Here is a 16152-nt window from a genome sequence, read left to right as displayed (position 1 = left end):
GAAACATTTCACTGCTCCACAAGCCACAACCCAGAGGGAGCAGTGGAGTGTTTGAGGGTTTTATTCATCTGGAGCAGTCTCAGTTTGCTGCCTGCTGGCTAATTGATCTCGTTCTTTTGCATTTCTGCCGGGCTCCTCTCCCTCTGGGGCAGCTGGCCAGGATTGCTGACAGCAAGGACCACGTCTTCCCAGTCAACGATGGCTTTGAGGCCCTGCAGGGCATCATCGACTCTGTGAGTATTTTCACCCCACTGTTTGCACTCCCTGCACGGATCCGGGGCTCCTTGAACCAATCCTGCTAAAAAAAAAATAATAATAATTCAACCTTGGTTTGCATTAAATGCTGCTTCAAGGTGGAGTTTATCAATAAGTCCCTGGGTTTGCCTGTTCTGGCATTTCCTGCAGGATTGGTGCAGCATCTGAGAGCTCCCGTGGCTGATCCAGGTCCTTCCCCTGCCTGCAGAGGATGGGGGTCTCCTCTGGGTGCAGGCAGCAGGTGACACAGCCCTGGGGGAAGGCGCAGTGTCCCTGGGCAGGGACACCCCTGAGGGGCTCAGGTCTCAGTGCTCACGGTGGTTACACCCTCTCTGGACACAGCGATCCCAGCAGAACCCAGCAAAGGCTCAGCTGCCCCTGGGGCTCTCCCATGGCCCTGGGATAAAGCCCTGGGTGGTTGGTTTTCCTGGCACTGTCCGAGCAGGGATCTGCTGCCTCACTTCTCGTGGACAATCCTGTGTCGTGTGGCATTTGAGAAAGCAGCAAACCAAAGCCAGAGTTTGTTCCCCAGCCCTGAATTCCCTTGGCGGCTGTTTTTAACCCCTCCCAGTGATGCTGGGCACAGGGGGAAGGTCTCAGCCTCCAGGCAGCTCTCCAAGAGCTGCTCCAGCCGAGTGCTGCAAGATTTCCCAGCTTGGGAAGGAGGGGCACAGGGAAATGCAGCTGAATCTGTGACCTGAGCACTGGAGAGGGTCATGCAGGAGCCTGGCGGGAGGGAAGTGGTTTGTGCGTGAGAAGAACGACAAGGAGGACATTAAACACTCCAGAGAACAACAACCAACCTGCTCTAGCTGGAAAATCTGCTCCCTCTTCCCTGCTTTTCTTCATCCTGGCCAAAAGCAGCCCTGTGCTGGAGCAGATGGAGCATCTGTGGGATGTTTCCCAGGGGATGGTAATGGGGAAAGATCCCAGTTCCCTGTGGGATGTTTCCCAGGGGATGTCAGTGGGGGAAAGGAAAGATCCCAGTTCCCTGTGGGATGTCAGTGGGGAAAGGAAAGATCCCAGTTTCCTGTGGGATGTCAGTGGGGAAAGGAAAGATCCCAGTTCCCTGTGGGATGTTTCCTGTGGGATGTCAGTGGGGAAAGGAAAGATCCCAGTTCCCTGTGGGATGTCAGTGGGGAAAGGAAAGGAAAGTCCCAGTTCCCTGTGGGATGTTTCCTGTGGGATGTCAGTGGGGAAAGGAAAGATCCCAGTTCCCTGTGGGATGTTTCCCAGGGGATGTCAGTGGGGAAAGGAAAGATCCCAGTTCCCTGTGGATGTTTCCCAGGGATGGTCAGTGGGGAAAGGAAGATCCCAGTTTCCTGTGGGATGTCACTGGGGAAAGGAAAGATCCCAGTTCCCTGTGGGATGTTTCCCAGGGAATGTCAGTGGGGAAAGGAAAGATCCCAGTTCCCTGTGGGATGTATCCTAGGGGATGTCAGTGGGGAAAGGAAAGATCCCAGTTCCCTGTGGGATGTTTCCTGTGGGATGTCAGTGGGGAAAGGAAAGATCCCAGTTCCCTGTGGGATGTTTCCCAGGGAATGTCAGTGGGGGAAAGGAAAGATCCCAGTTCCCTGTGGGATGTTTCCCAGGGAATGTCAGTGGGGAAAGGGCCCTGGGGTCTGGAAAATTCCCTCAGTTCCTGGGTGAGGGTTGGCACATCCAGGCTGCTCAGCCCCATGGAAGGAGGGTCACAGGGGCAGCTCTGGGGAGATGGGTGTTAGAATGGATTTTGGGGATGTGAATACCTGAGTTTTCATGTGGATCTGCAGGGATTTGCTGGGAGCTGTCCCCTGGGAGTCCTTCCTGCCCCTCTGTGGGGCAGAGCTGGTTTTGGGACTCCCCCTGGATGCAGGTGGGGCTCAGGGCTGGCCCCAGCTGAGCAAAGGTGGGGCTGGAGGGTTCCTGAGCCCTGCCTTTGCTGTGGGAGCCTGGGGGTTTGCAGTCCAGGGGATTGTCTCCTCCAAACCCTGGAACCCGAGAGGAAAATCCAATCCCACACTGGGGTCATAAAGCCTAAAACCACTCCTCAAGTGGGAGCTGGGGGTGTTCAGTGCCCTGGGAGCCTTTTTCTCCCATCAGTTCAGGTGGCAATTTTTTTATTAAGCAAACCAATTTATTTTTCTTCCTCATCATGCAAAAGCCGCTGCTCAAACTCCAGCTCCCCCCTGTTAATGGCTGAGGGGCTTGAGTTTGTCAGGAGGGAACATTCTGGAGCAGCAGCAGATTTGACTGATTGCTGTGGGCTGGGAAACGAGGGGAAGGAACTGAATTATTTTATTAAATTTGCCTTTGCCATGACAAATTTCTGCGGATCATAACAGTGTGGATTTAAAGCAGATGAAGCAAGCCTTTAGAAAAAAACCTGAAATTCAGCTTCAGGAATGTACACTGAATTCTTGTGTCCCACAAACGTTCCCTGGGGCAAACTGCAGAGCTTGGACGTGTGCAGGGTGGGGGATTTGGGGAGAACTCGAGGTGAGCATCACTGGGAGGAACCTGGTGGGGCTTTGTGTGCCCAGGCTCCAGGGGCACATGAGTCCCTGCAGATCCCCTGGAGCAGGGACAGCGATGGGAGGAAGTTAATTCCAGGCAAATGCAAATTCCATAATGGACATGGAACATGTTTGTCAGCTGATCCTCCCCTGACTCAGCTCTTTGTTAATTATAATGGTGAATAATTAGCTTTCGACTCCTTTCTTCCCCAAATGCACTTTAGAGGGACTTTAGCATATTTCTCTTACTTAGCTCATGTGGATGTCTTTGGTCAGGAAACAAGAAATAAATGGCTGGTTTGTAATTGGCAATGGACTTCACATTCAGTAATTGAGCAGAGCTTGCTAATGAGCACCGGCCATCAGGCCACTTCCACTAACACTAATTAGGCAGGAGCCCTCTGTTACACCTCAGCCTCCTCTTGGCTCATCAGAATTCCCACCTTTGGCAGAGGGAACGTCCGAGGAACGTGCAGGAGCCGTGCTGCAGGGACCTGGCTGTGTGCTGGTGGTGAGCACAACATCCAGGGAAAGCTTCCAGCAGCTGCAGAATTCCACTCCCCTTTCCCCTGGGATCCAGAAGGGCCCAGTGACCTCCTGGTGGCTCACCTGGCAGAAAGGGAAAGTTATCAGGGGATGGCATCACCACCCTTCCCTGGGCCCACAAGGAAAGGCACAGCCCATGAAATCTTCTGCAATGAAGACATCGAATCCTTTTTGAGTGAGGAAATCTTTAATGAAGAAGAGAATTTTTTTTTTGCAGCAGTTCTGCCCTTTGCAATAATTCTGCCTGATGTTCACTTTAAGTGAGGGCGTGGGCTTTTGGAGCATGGAAACTTAATCTAATCAAAATAAATAGTGCAGTTGGCGCTGTAAAAGTGTTTAAGGCCAGGTTTTTATGGTCATGTAAAGGGGTTTGACTGGACTGGGAGATCTGCATCATGTAACTGAGACACCTGCTCTTCCCCTCTGAGCTGCCCTGCAGCAGGAGGGTTTGCAAAGAGCTGAGTGGGTCATTAATCTCACTAGAAGTCATTAATCTCAAATTTAACCGGGTTTTGCTTCGTTAAAAAAAGTGCTGATTGTGTTTTACCTTCTCTGTAAGAAGTTATTCAGTCTGTTTTTAATTCTTCTGCTGCTTCTCACTTCTGTTCTCCGCTGTTGACTCTCTCTTTTTTTCCACTTGACAGTTCCTGTAAAACCTTGTTCCTGCACATCTTCTCTCTCCTCAGCTGCCACCAGCTCAGCCCATCCTGCCTCCTGCACTCCCCTGGTACTTTCTGCTTTCTGAGTAACTCAAACTTCTGGGTCAAGGATTTTAAGAACAAAGCCTGGTTCTGTGAGTGGCTTTTGCACTTAGGTGTGTGAGGCAGGGAACTGTGACCGTGGAGGGGAAAAAAAACTCAAAAAAGTTATCTTTTTCTTACAGGGTTGATTGTGTTGGTCGCTGTTCTTCCCTTACAGATGTTTAATTAAAGTCGGGAAAATAGTTTTGGTGTTGGATTTGAGTCACCAAGTGCTGCTTGGCTGACATTTGCTTGGCTGGATTTGGGTCAGTGTTGCCTCATGCAGGGGCTGAAGTCCCCAGGCTCAGCTCTGGGTGTGCAGGAGGAGCTGGGGCTGCTCTGCAGGGCAGGGAACAACCTGGGCACCTGGGAACCACCAGGGAATAGAGTGTCCAGCCCCAGGCTGTGGCTGTGTAAATCACTGCAGTGTTGTGCCAGGGTCAGTCCTCCAGAGCCTCTGCCCCGCTCAAACCCACCTCAGAGGGAGCAGGAGTGTGTCTGCAGCTCCAGAGCAGCTTTGGGGATGTCCTCAGGCATAAATCAGGTGACAAGCAGAAGCCCCAGCCCCTTGAGAAGTGGCTCTGTCAGTATTTCTGGGAGGTCTCAGTGCCAAGCTGAACAGTTCAGCTTAACTTGTGATGCTCCATTTGGGGTTTTGTGTCCAGAGTGACCCTGGAGAGGGAGGGGTGGCGCATGGGGAGGACAGTGCTGGTGTCCCACAGCCCCTGGGGGCTGCAGGGGATGGATCTGGGCTGCAGAATCCCGGGCACAAACCAGGGACAGGGGAGAGCCTGGCACCTGTCCCCTCCCAGCCAGGGGGACAGTGACACCTGGGGACAGAGCGCAGAGCCGGGAGCTGTGATGTGCCACCAACGCCCAGTGCTCTGCTGAGCTCAGTGCTTCTGTCAGAGCTGTGACACTCACTTTCCCCATCTCTGCTCCTGTGGGGACAAGCTGAGGCTCTTCCCTTTGTGTCTTTTAGATCTTGAAGAAGTCGTGTATAGAAATCCTGGCAGCAGACCCCTCCAGAATACTGTGCAGGGGGTAAGCTGTGGAGGGGACCACGGCTCTTATGGGACTGTCGCTCATCCCTAATTGCGTGCAGAGTGCAAGATTCGCTAATACCGGGGGCTAATACTTTGCCTTTTTGGAGGGTGAATTCTTTTTCACCTTAGGGTGGTTTGCTGGTGTCCTGTTCTGCCAAGTGATGGCAAAGGGGTTTTCTCACGGAAGAAAGGCCTGAATTCAGGAGTGTTGCATAAATGTTCTTTGGTCCACCAGCCTGTTCTCACTGCTCTTAAAAAGATAGTTTATATACTCATTCAAGTGAGAAACAAAGGATGCTTACAGCCTTGGGCAGAAGATGGTTAAAATCATCCTTTGTAGGCTCTTTAAGCCTTTCTAAGTGCTTGATTTTTCCCCCCTCCACAGCGCTGTGCCGTGGTGGAGGCCGGTGGCAGGAGCAGCTGTGCCCAGCAGAGCAGCTCAGAGGGGTTTTAAAAACGGTTTGCATCAGGATTTGGCCAGGACCCCACCAGAGGAGTGACCCCTGGAAGATGCCATCAGTGTCCTCAGTTCAGGGTCTCAAACAGCTCCTTGCCTGGGCTGCAGGTGGCTGAATCACTTGGGGCTTTGAGACTGATAAAAGTCATTAATTACACAAATGATGTGCATTCGAGTCCTTCAGTCAGAGTTTGCAGCTCCTGCTGTGACACCTCCAGTTCTCATGGGGCTGTGCCCATCCTCAAAGGATGATATCAGGTTTTTTTCTGTTTTTTTTTGTTTGTGAGGGGCCAGCCTGAGGGCTCAGTGTTCCCTGAGGCCACTCTGGTGCTGCTGCCTTGTCCAGGGCGCTGCAGGATGGATTTCAGCAGTGGCATCACCTGAAATGGCAGCTCCTGGGTGGTTTGGCCATGCAGGGGACACTGGGTGCTGCTGAAACCTCTGATTTCTGTTCTTTGACTGAACTCCAACCCTCATCCCCCAGAGCCTGAGATTGCTGTGATTTTTCTGTGATTTCTCTGTGATTCTGTGAATATTCCCTAGAACAGAGCTCTTGTGCTCCCCCAAAAGCTGTCCCCCTGCACACAGGGAGCCTGGAGCAGCTTCCCTGGACGTGCTGGCAGGATTTGGGCTTGGCTGGAAATGGGACCTGGACGGGAGCCCAGATCCCAGAGCAAATCTGCTCTTCTTGACAGTGTGCAGCTCCTCGGGGAGGTGGGAGAAGGTGGGGGCTGTAAAATGCAAGGGGAAGGAGCTGAACCTGCAAAAACCAGGTTCCTTGTTGGTTTTAAACCTGGGCTGGTGTGTCCCTGATGCACTGATGAGGTTACTCCTGGTTGGCTTGGACAATTCCGTGTCCAAATCCCATTCCCAGCCAAATGCAGTGGGGATGAGTGAGTGCCTCCCCCTGAGAGTCCCAGGAGATGTGGGGGCTGCTTCCTTCACAGTGACCTGGGAAAGGGACACTAAAATTCTCAAAATTACCTGTCACTACAAGATTTGTTTTGTTTTGGGTTTTTTTGGGTTTTTTGTGGGGTTTTTTTGTGGTTTTTTTGTGTGTTTTGTTGTGGGTTTTTGGGGTTTTTTGGGGGGTTTTTGGGGGGTTTTTTTTGGGGGGTTTTTTGGTGTGGTTTTTTTTGTTTGTTTTGGTTTGGTTTGTTTTTGGTTTTTTTTTTGGGTTTTTTGGGTTTTTTTTTTTTTTTCCTTTTTCACTCAAAACTTTCTGCCATTTAAAGCAGACACTCGGAGAGGGAAAAGCTCAGGGTCCTTGAAGCTGCATGTTCCCACTGCAGGCCAGGTCAAGTGGTCAATCGTTCCCTGCTTCTAAAAAATTCAAGTTGAAATTGGACAGGGGAGAGTGTGGGAGTCGCCTTTCTAACGGGTTTTAAAACTGAATTGTGAAAGTGCCAATTTTGGTGGTTGAAAAAAGATCTAGATGTGACCATTGCTCGAGTTCCAGTGCATCAATAACCCTGTCTTGGCAGAGTCCTTCCAGGTGGTGGTGAGGGGGAAACGGCTTTCGCCACGCGCGCAACGTGGGACAGGGTCCTCTGCAGCTTCAGGATCAACGACACCGTCACCCTCAGTAAGTCCCTGGGCTTCTCTGTCCCCTCCCTGCCTCTGCACCGAGGGGCTTTGGCCTCCAGCACACTGGTGGTGGGATGAGAGGAGCAGTTTGAAACGCTCAGGGTGCAGAAGCGGTTATTGGGGCAGAGGCAGGTTGCTGGTGGTGCTCGAAGCTCAGCTGGTCCCAGCGCTGCCCCTGAGCCTTCTGAACCTGCAGGGGTCTTGCCTGTGCCCGAGGAGGGCTGTGGAAACGAGGATGAGTTTCCTGAGCTGAGGGATTCTGGTGTCCTGAGTGCTGCGGGGTGAGGAGTGGGCTCAGCGCCCTGCGCTGCCCCAGCACCTCTCCGGGGTGTCTCTTGGAAGCTGTGGCAACGGCAGGAAAAGGGCACAGAGCCAAATCCTGCCGTCAGCCCCTCCTGAGGAGGAGCTCAGCGGCTCTCAGGGGTCTCAGGTGGGGAGTGGCAGAGCTCTGCTGAGGCTGAGCTGCTCTGGGGACATCCCAGAGCCTGCAGCCTGCTGCTCCCAGCCTCAGACTGCCCCCAGGAGACCTGAGCCAGGCTTTTATGGAAACCTCCTGGAGGTTGGGAAAGCTCAGCTCTTTGTTTGCTTCAAGCCTCTCCACCTACGATGGTATCAGAGCGGAGGTGTTTTTAAAGATACACTAAGCCAACAGTCCTGGACCCTTCAGTTTTCCCAGATGAGATGCAGTGAGCACGGCTGGGACGTGCTGAGGTTCAAGGCATGAGCTAATGGGGGTTTATTGGGATTATTGGCAGGGAAAAGTGGCAGCTGAAGAGAGCGTGGACTCATAATGTTCATAGCTATGGGATTAAAAAAAAAATAAAAAAGGAACATCTGTAGACACATGATCACGGTTTGGCTGAGCAGGGCTGTAATCAGAGGCATGTCAGCAGCATGTTCCTGCAGGAACACCGGGAGGATTGGGTTCAGCCTGCACAGAGTTAAAAGTCATTACCCACTGCAGTGATTATGACTGCTCTGTGGTGCTAAAACGTCTGAGCCTGCCCAGATCGGGCAGCAGCCAGCAGAGAGTAACCTGGGCACAGAGGCTGAGCTCTGAACTAAGCAGTTTAAAGCTGAGTGGAGAGATGAAAGGTTGGTAGGGAGCAGGCAGCACAGCAGAGCTGGGCTGGGGCTGCTGCCCTCCAGGTGTGCACATCTGGCTCTGGATGTTGGCCAAAGCCCAGAACCAGCCTCTGGCTCGGGGTGTGGGGCTGGGAGCCCATCTCTGCTGCGCTGGGGCACAGAGATGTGTCCTGCAGCAGAAGGGTTGTCCTTCTGGCTTCCCCTGTGCAGCTTTTTTCCAGGCAAGAGCCAGGCTGGGCTGGGGTTATGCAAACCGAAGGGATGCTCTTTTGTTCAGAGCAGAGGGGAAGAGTCACTCGTTTTTGTGGTGAAACACAAACATTATCCCAAAAACTCTCCAGCCTGGGCACCAGGAGCTCCCCGGGCTGACCAACCTTCTCGAGAGGCTCAGACTGCTGGGACCTGGGAGTGGGAAGGGAGAGAAAGAAACAAAAACCCAATCTAAGCAAAAGGCCCTGTAAGATGAAGCAGCTTTTGTTTTAGTGAATGCTGGCACGGAGAAGCTTTTGGCCTCGGCTGCCAGAGTTAGCAAAGGAGAAAACAAGGCGCTGATCTTCATTTTCTTGGCGTGTGTGCACTGAGACAGGGTCAGCAACTGATGGGAGTTAATGGTCTCGTCATAAATCAGGGTGAGAACAGCGCTGTGGGAGCAGACTGCCACCACAGCACATCCAGCCAGCTGGAAAACAGGTCCTCAGCATCCCCCTCTCTGGTCCTCAGCATCCCCCTCCTGTCCCCAGTCCCTCAGCATCCCCCTCTCTGGTCCTCAGCATCCCCTCCTGCTCCCCAGTCCTCAGCATCCCCCTCCTGCTCCCCAGGGGTGGCACAAAGCTCAGACTGGAGTCTCCAGAGCAGGGATATCAGTCAGTGTTCCTGCTTCTCAGGCAGTGGCCTGTTGGTAGTTCCTCTCACTCACTTTTAAAACCTGCAGTGTTTTAACTGAGGTTCAGATGCTTCTATTTAAAATTTTTAAATTATTAAATTTTCCATAATTTACAACCTTCCTTAACTTGGCCCATCTCTGTTCCAACTGCTCCTGCACAGGGTGATTCAGGTGCTGACCTCCAGTGAGCTCCACACCTTCAGCTCCCTTGTGGCTCCAACCTTTGAGCCATCCCCCATCCCACTGAGGTATCCAGAGGAAGGAAAAGCCAATATTTAAGCTGCTCTTTAAGGCCTATATGACTGATCTGGCACTAAATCCTATTATTTCTGTTCCACAGATGAGAAGCCTTTCGTGGTGGAGGACACCTACCTGCTGTTGCCCAGCCCCTGTGCTGAGGGAAGTTGGCATGTAGGTATTACTGGATTCCCTCTATTCCCTGGATCCTTGTATTCAGTGTATATCAGTGTATTCAGTGTATTATCCCTGTATTCCCCTGAATTCCCTCTATTCCTGTGCTCCCTGAATTCCCTCTATTCCCTGTATTCAGTGTATTCCCTGTATTATTTCCGATTTCCCTGTATTCCCTGTATATTCCTCTTATTCCCTGCATTCCCTGTATTACTCCCTCTAGTCCCGTATTCCCTGTATTCCCTGCATTCCCTGCATTCCCGGTATTATTCCCTGCATTCCCTGTACTCCCTGTGTTGCCCCCCCCCCTCTATTCCCTGCATTCCCTGCATTCCTGTATTATTCCTGCATTCCCTGCATTCCACTGCATTCCCTGTATTATTCCCGCATTCCTGTATTATTCCCTGCATTCCCTGTATTATTCCCTGCATATTCCCTGCATTCCCTGCCATTATTCCCTGCATTCCCTGTGTTCCCTCTGCCCGTGGAGGGGTGGCTCTGGGTCTCCTCCCTGTGCTCTCTGGCTCTGTCTGGATCCCAAGCTGCCATTCCCTGGTGTCCCGTGGAGCTGTGCTCCCAGCACAGGGCGCCTGCAGTGGGAATTACCTGTGCAAGGGGCTTTTCTGAGCCCCAGCCCGGGGCACGGGAGGGTATCAGAGTGCTGGCCATGAGCTGCCCGACTCGTTTCTTGGGATCTTTCCAGGGAAGCAGCTCTTCAAGTCAGTATGAACGACGGTCCTGAGCTTCATCTCCAGCTCTGTCATCATCTCCAGCACGCACTGTGTAAGTTTTCACCCCTGAGATGCTCCTGTGGGTGCTGTCTTCTGCAAGGAGCTTTGCTGTGCTGTGTGTTGGGGCCCAAGTTCCATTTCCAGACGTGCCTTGGTTGAATTCTCTCCCGTGTGGATTAGCTCCGCTTGCTTCCAAGTGTCCAAGGTCAGGTTGTCTTGCTCCAAGCTCTCCAGAAATTGTCTCTGCACCAGCAGACAGTCTGGAAATGCTCTCAGCCTGGTTGTTCTTCCATTACTCTGCCTTCTGGAATGACGGGAGGTCATCTGGCCCTTGAGTTGCAGGGATCCAGGCAGGCACCAGGTCACTCTGTCCCTGGATGTGTCCTCAGTCAGTTCTGGGGCACCGTGGCCTTGACATTGGCTGGGGGGGTTTAAATCCCTGGCCCTTGCAGCAGGAACATCTCAGAGGGGTTTTAGGTCAGGCCTTGCTGCTCTGGGGACAGCAGGATCCCGGGGGACAGGGACAGGGACAGCTCAGGGACACCGGGACACCAGGTGTGGGTTAATGTGAGCAGCAAGAAGAGATGCAGCCTTGGGGCTCGGCAGCTGAGCTGAGCTGCCCAGAGCTGATCAATACTGAGAGCTGCAAATGGGCTTTACTGGGAGAAGTGTCCCGGCTGGAGAGGACAGTCAGCGATGGGAAACTCCCTGTGTGTCCTTGGCTGGATGCTCACATCCCCTGGGAAGCTCCTGGCAGACCTGCCCTGAGCCAGCACAGCTGAGAGGAGCTGGGTCACGGGCTCCTGGAGGTCACTGCAAGTTTTTCTGTTTGCAGCCAGCTCTAACAGCAATGTCACTGTCACTGTACTGCAGGAGGGAAGAGCTGCAAGGAAACTGCTCAAACTGCAGTGAAATATTGGCAGTATTGTGGCTGCCCCATCCCTGGCAGGGTTCATGGACAGGGCTTGGAGCACCCTGGGATAATCCTGGCCCATGGCAGGGGTGGGACTGGATGGGTCCCCTCCAAGCCAAACCAGCCCATGATTCCACAACTGTGCTGGGAGCTCTTCTTCAGCTCCTTCTTCAAGCCTCCACCTCAGTATTCTGAGGAATGTCACATTAGCTTTAATCTGAATTAAGTGCTTCATGTAACTGTGAGGGTCAGAAAACTGATGCAGAAGCTGTGAAGTGAACAAGAGGTCTCAGCCCTGAGCTCCTGGGGAGGTGTGAGGAGAGAGGAAAGCTGCACCTGGTCTGAAAGTGGAGTGTGACACTTGCTGACCATGCTGAAGGACCCTGGGGACACGGGGGTCTGGGGGAGTGCAGCTGTGTGTCACAGGGGTCACCTGCTCTCTGCTCTCCTGCAGTCGGACGGGACCATCCTGGCCATCGCCCTGCTCATCCTCTTCCTCCTGCTGGCCCTGGCTCTGCTCTGGTGGTTCTGGCCCCTCTGCTGCACCGTGGTAAGTGACTCCCTCATCACAAAGCAGCTTCTCAGTGCTGCCCAGCAGTCAGAAATCAGGGGGAAGGAGGGCAGAGTTTGTGCCACAGGGCAGATCCCAGAATGGGCCAGTATTCCTGCACTGCTGGGCTCTGCTTTGGGCTTCTGTTTGATCTGCCCACCGTGGACCTGGACCCATGGCACAGCACTCAACCCTGTGTCCTTTCAGTCCCGTGTTTGGGTCACAAGATGGGAAGGAGTTTGCAGAAATGTGTTTATTCTTTGCCATGCCTGCTCTTGGTTTCTAAAGGTGGTGCCAAGCATTCCATGGAGGGTTCCTGGGGAAAGGCAGGGCTCATAAACCCACCCTGGAGCCCTGTTCTGCCCCAGGTCCAAGCAAGGGACATTTCCAGGTGCCCAGGGTTTTGTAGGATGAACTGTGTTTCCTGGATCACCGTGTCTGAAAAGCCCTTGGGATGTGGCAGTGACAGTGGGAGTGTGACTGAGCTTCTCTGGACACTGTCCTGCCTCCAGGGCCTCAGGAATTCAGCCCAGTCACAGGGTTAGTGCTTGGAAAGGGCAGAGAGGGATGAGGAGAGGAGGAGGAAACCCCAAATCTCGAGCTGGGCTCTGGTCTGTGGTGACTGTGCTGTGAGTGCACAGAGCTGTCACCCCTGAGCATCCCTCTGAGCCCTGCCTCTCCCGTGAGCAGCGGGGCAGGGAAAGAGCTTTCCTGCTGGGAAGCCACAGTGCAGGGAGCTCTGCCCTGCTTCGGGGCCCTGCTCATGCTGCAAATACAGAACGAGAACTGGGGACACACAAATGTCAGCAGGAGCCTCAGTTTGTGACTGGCTGTGTCTAGAATTTCAGAAGATGTTTTTGGGGCTGCCCAAACTGGCCCCAGTTTCTGGGTCACCACCATTATTCCTCATTTTGAATCACAGAGGCAGTGCTGTAAATTTGCACCGTGCTGTCCCAGACCCGCAGTGCAGAGCAGAGAGCTCAGAGCCACCCACTGCAGCAGCCACTCGCTGGGGGATGAGTCCCTGTGCTGAGATGTGTGACCCAGGACAAGGATGGAAACCCTTGCAGGAAAAATCTCAGTTGGTCTATTTCTGTCCCTGGCTGAAAATGAGGATAAAACACTTCTCTTCAGAGTGCTTTGGCACCTTTGTCCTGAGATGGAAACCAGAGTGGAAAAAAAAACCCATTTATTTGGACTTTCAGAACAACAACAACAACAACAAATTGGTTCCAAATCAGCCAAAGGATTATCAATGTGGTAGGTTGCTCAGAGTTCTTGTCTAAACTGGATGGCACATGTCCCAGAGGAGCTGGGCCAGCTTTATTTCCTTATTTGGCACATCTGCATGGGAGGCAGTGGAGAGGTGCCCTGCAGACGTTTGCACTGGGATCTGGAGGGGAATTGAGGGGACAGAGGGACAATACTGTCAGTGCTGCTGCTGCTCGAAGGTTCTGTCAGAGCAGAGATGGAGCTGATGAGGAAAAGGCAGAAATAAAAGCAGCAGAGGGATGTGGAGCTGTCCCTGTGAGGCCACTGTGGCTCTGCAGGAACCAGCTGAGGCCAGGGCTCAGGCAACACGTGTGAAAACCAGTCCAGATAAACGAGATGGGTGCTGCAGAGGAGAGGGAGTCTCTGGCCCACTTGTAAAGTTTTTATAAGCTTAATATTTTCCAGATTTAAACTCCCCACTTGGAAACATTTGCTGTAGATAAAAGCTTTTCCTCACTCTCCTCCTTTACCTCCCACGTTCCCTCCTTTCTGCAGAGTGGGGACTGTCTCACTGAGGTTTTCCCCATGCAGCCAACACTTCCCTGGAGCTGTTGGGAAGCTTTTATTCCAAGAGGCTGTGTGCAATCTCCTGCACCTCTCCAGGAGCCATCCTGGAGGTGTGTTTGGCAGAGCATCAGCAGCCAGGAGCCCCCAAGGGGCACGGCTCATCCCAAAAAATTCTGTGAAATGACAGATAATTTCTGGGGAGCCCAGCAGAGCTCTGTGAGTGGCACAGGAGGAATGCAGCGCTGTCAGGAGTGAATTAAGGGCAGAGGAACTGCCTTGCACAACAGAGCTGAGCTCCAGTATCAAACCACAGAGCAGGAGACAGCGCCGTGGACTCCAGCCCAGGGATGGCTCAGAGATAATTGTGCATGTGTCCAGGGGAAAAAGGGAAAAAAACCCCCACACAACAAACTCTTCTCTTACCCGGTATAAATTTGTTTCTGAGTGACAAGCACATTTCTAAACCCTGAAATTCCTCTTGGCGTGCTTTTAATTGAATAGGAGTCATTCCTCTCCAGCAGTTCTTCAGGAAAGACTCTGGGCCAGCTTCATCCCTGGAGTGAATGGACTGGAGTCAACAGACTCACTCTGGGGCTTTAGCTGGAGCCCAGCATCTCCTTGGCACACTCCCATAAAGGAATGCTGTTTCCACATGTATCCGAGTTTATTGGTCCCAGAAGTATTCTGGGATGAAGTCTGGAATTCAGCACTCGGTTTACAGTAGAGGCAATTGTTGTTTGGGAGATCAGAACAATCAGGACTCTTTGCTGTGCCTGACGCACCGGCACATAAAGGAAATTTCCCTGGATACCTGTGCAGGATGTTACAAAGGCACGGGGAGCAGGCACTGACCTCTCCAAAACTTGTAGGAGGTTTATTGAATAATGAAAAAAAACCAAAGAAACAATTCTGCTGTGCTGAGCCCCCCAACACTGCACTGAAACCAAGAATGATGGTAAGGAGGAAACAAGGCCAGAGACCCCTCTTTTGGGGTCAGCCACCTTCCCTGGGCTGGGCAGGGCTCAGATCCCAGCTCCTGCCTTCCCCCAGGCCCTCCAGACAGGAATTATGTGTGCAAGAGGCTGTTCAGCTGCCCAGGGGTGAGATTGTTCTGGCCAACACCAGCCTCAGGTTCAGTGGTGACAGAAATCAAAGAGGTTTTTAATGCAGAGGTAAGCCAGAGAGATACTGAACCTCCAGAGCTGTCCTAAGGAGCACTCTGCAGGCACACTGTTATCCTGGAGCTGCCTGAAGGGTTTGGGTGGGCTGTGAGGGCAGAGTTAATGTGACAGCTGGAAGCCTTGGCTCTGCTGGGACAGTGTCCCCTCACTGGGATGGAGTCCCCTCACTGGGATGGTGTCCCTTTACTGGGATGGTGTCCCTTTACTGGGATGACCTCCCTTTACTGGGATGGTGTCCCTTTACTGGGACGGTGTCCCCTCACTGGGATGGAGTCCCCTCACTGGGATGGAGTCCCTTTACTGGGATGGAGTCCCCTCACTGGGATGGAGTCCCTTTACTGGGATGTCCCCTCACTGGGATGGTGTCCCCTCACTGGGATGGTGTCCCCTCACTGGGGTGGTGTCCCCTCACTGGGATGGTGTCCCCTCACCGGGATGGTTGTCCCCCTCACCGGGATGGTGTCCCCTCACCGGGATGGTGTCCCTTTACTGGGATGGTGTCCCCTCACTGGGATGGTGTCCCCTCACTGGGATGGTGTCCCTTTACTGGGATGGTGTCCCCTCACTGGGATGGTGTCCCTTTACTGGGATGGTGTCCCCTCACTGGGATGGTGTCCCCTTTATGGGATGGTGTCCCTTTACTGGGATGGTGTCCCTTTACTGGGATGGTGTCCCCTCACTGGATGGTGTCCCTTTACTGGGATGGTGTCCCTTTACTGGGATGGTCCCCCTTTACTGGGATGGTCCCCCTTTACTGGGATGGTGTCCCTTCACTGGGATGGTGTCCCTTTACTGGGATGACCTCCCCTCACTGGGATGGAGTCCCTTTACTGGGGATGGAGTCCCTTTACTGGGATGGAGTCCCTTACTGGGATGTCCCCTCACTGGGATGGTGTCCCTTTACTGGGATGGTGTCCCTTTACTGGGATGGTGTCCCTTTACTGGGATGGTGTCCCCTCACTGGGATGATGCTCATCCATCACTCCTCCTCCCAGCTCTGGGTTTTGTCCCCTCCAGGGTGGCCTGAGGGGCTGTCCTGGGTTATTTGCCCACGTAGAAAATCTGCCCCACCTCGCTCATTTTCATACTCCAGCGATTTTAAACTCAGGGGTGTGGCTGGCAGATGAATGAGCTGTTGGTATTCAAACACCAGTTTTTTGACTTTAAAGCCGTTTTCTGGAAGTAAGCATGGAAGAACCCAGCAATCTGTTTGGCTCTCAGGCTGCGCTGCAGCTGACCAGAAGTTTTGGAAAGGGCTGGATGGAGAAAATATCGATTAAAACCACATGGTGAAGCGGTGGGAGAGGAGGGGAGGAAACGCACAGGCTCTGCAGCGGCCCTGAGGAGCTGTAAAGGGGCAGGGATGGAGATTCCTCACCCAGGTCCCTGGGTTTGGGCTGCACACGAGGGGTTGTGCTGATGTGGGGAGGAGAAGGCAGCACAGGATCATCCAACCCAGAAAACCCCAGGAATCAGAGAGGGAGGCTGCTGT

General features: G+C 53.0%; 1 protein-coding gene across 1 annotated transcript in view; it reads left to right on the top strand.

The window, feature by feature from the left end:
- The window catches only part of ANTXR1 (ANTXR cell adhesion molecule 1), a 56856-nt gene that overhangs the window by 14462 nt on the left and 26242 nt on the right, over positions 1 to 16152 (top strand). The window contains 10 exon segments of the mRNA XM_066337086.1: positions 153 to 233; positions 5019 to 5084; positions 7026 to 7046; positions 7048 to 7077; positions 7079 to 7124; positions 9436 to 9473; positions 9475 to 9506; positions 10210 to 10243; positions 10245 to 10289; positions 11605 to 11700. Coding sequence (XP_066193183.1) covers positions 153 to 233; positions 5019 to 5084; positions 7026 to 7046; positions 7048 to 7077; positions 7079 to 7124; positions 9436 to 9473; positions 9475 to 9506; positions 10210 to 10243; positions 10245 to 10289; positions 11605 to 11700 — 489 coding nt within the window.

This window comes from Sylvia atricapilla, chromosome 28 (genome assembly GCF_009819655.1).
Source record: "Sylvia atricapilla isolate bSylAtr1 chromosome 28, bSylAtr1.pri, whole genome shotgun sequence".
In the NCBI taxonomy this organism is placed as follows: domain Eukaryota; kingdom Metazoa; phylum Chordata; class Aves; order Passeriformes; family Sylviidae; genus Sylvia; species Sylvia atricapilla.
The sequence above is the reverse complement of the archived record's forward strand: the minus strand, read 5'-3'. Positions and strand labels throughout refer to the sequence as shown.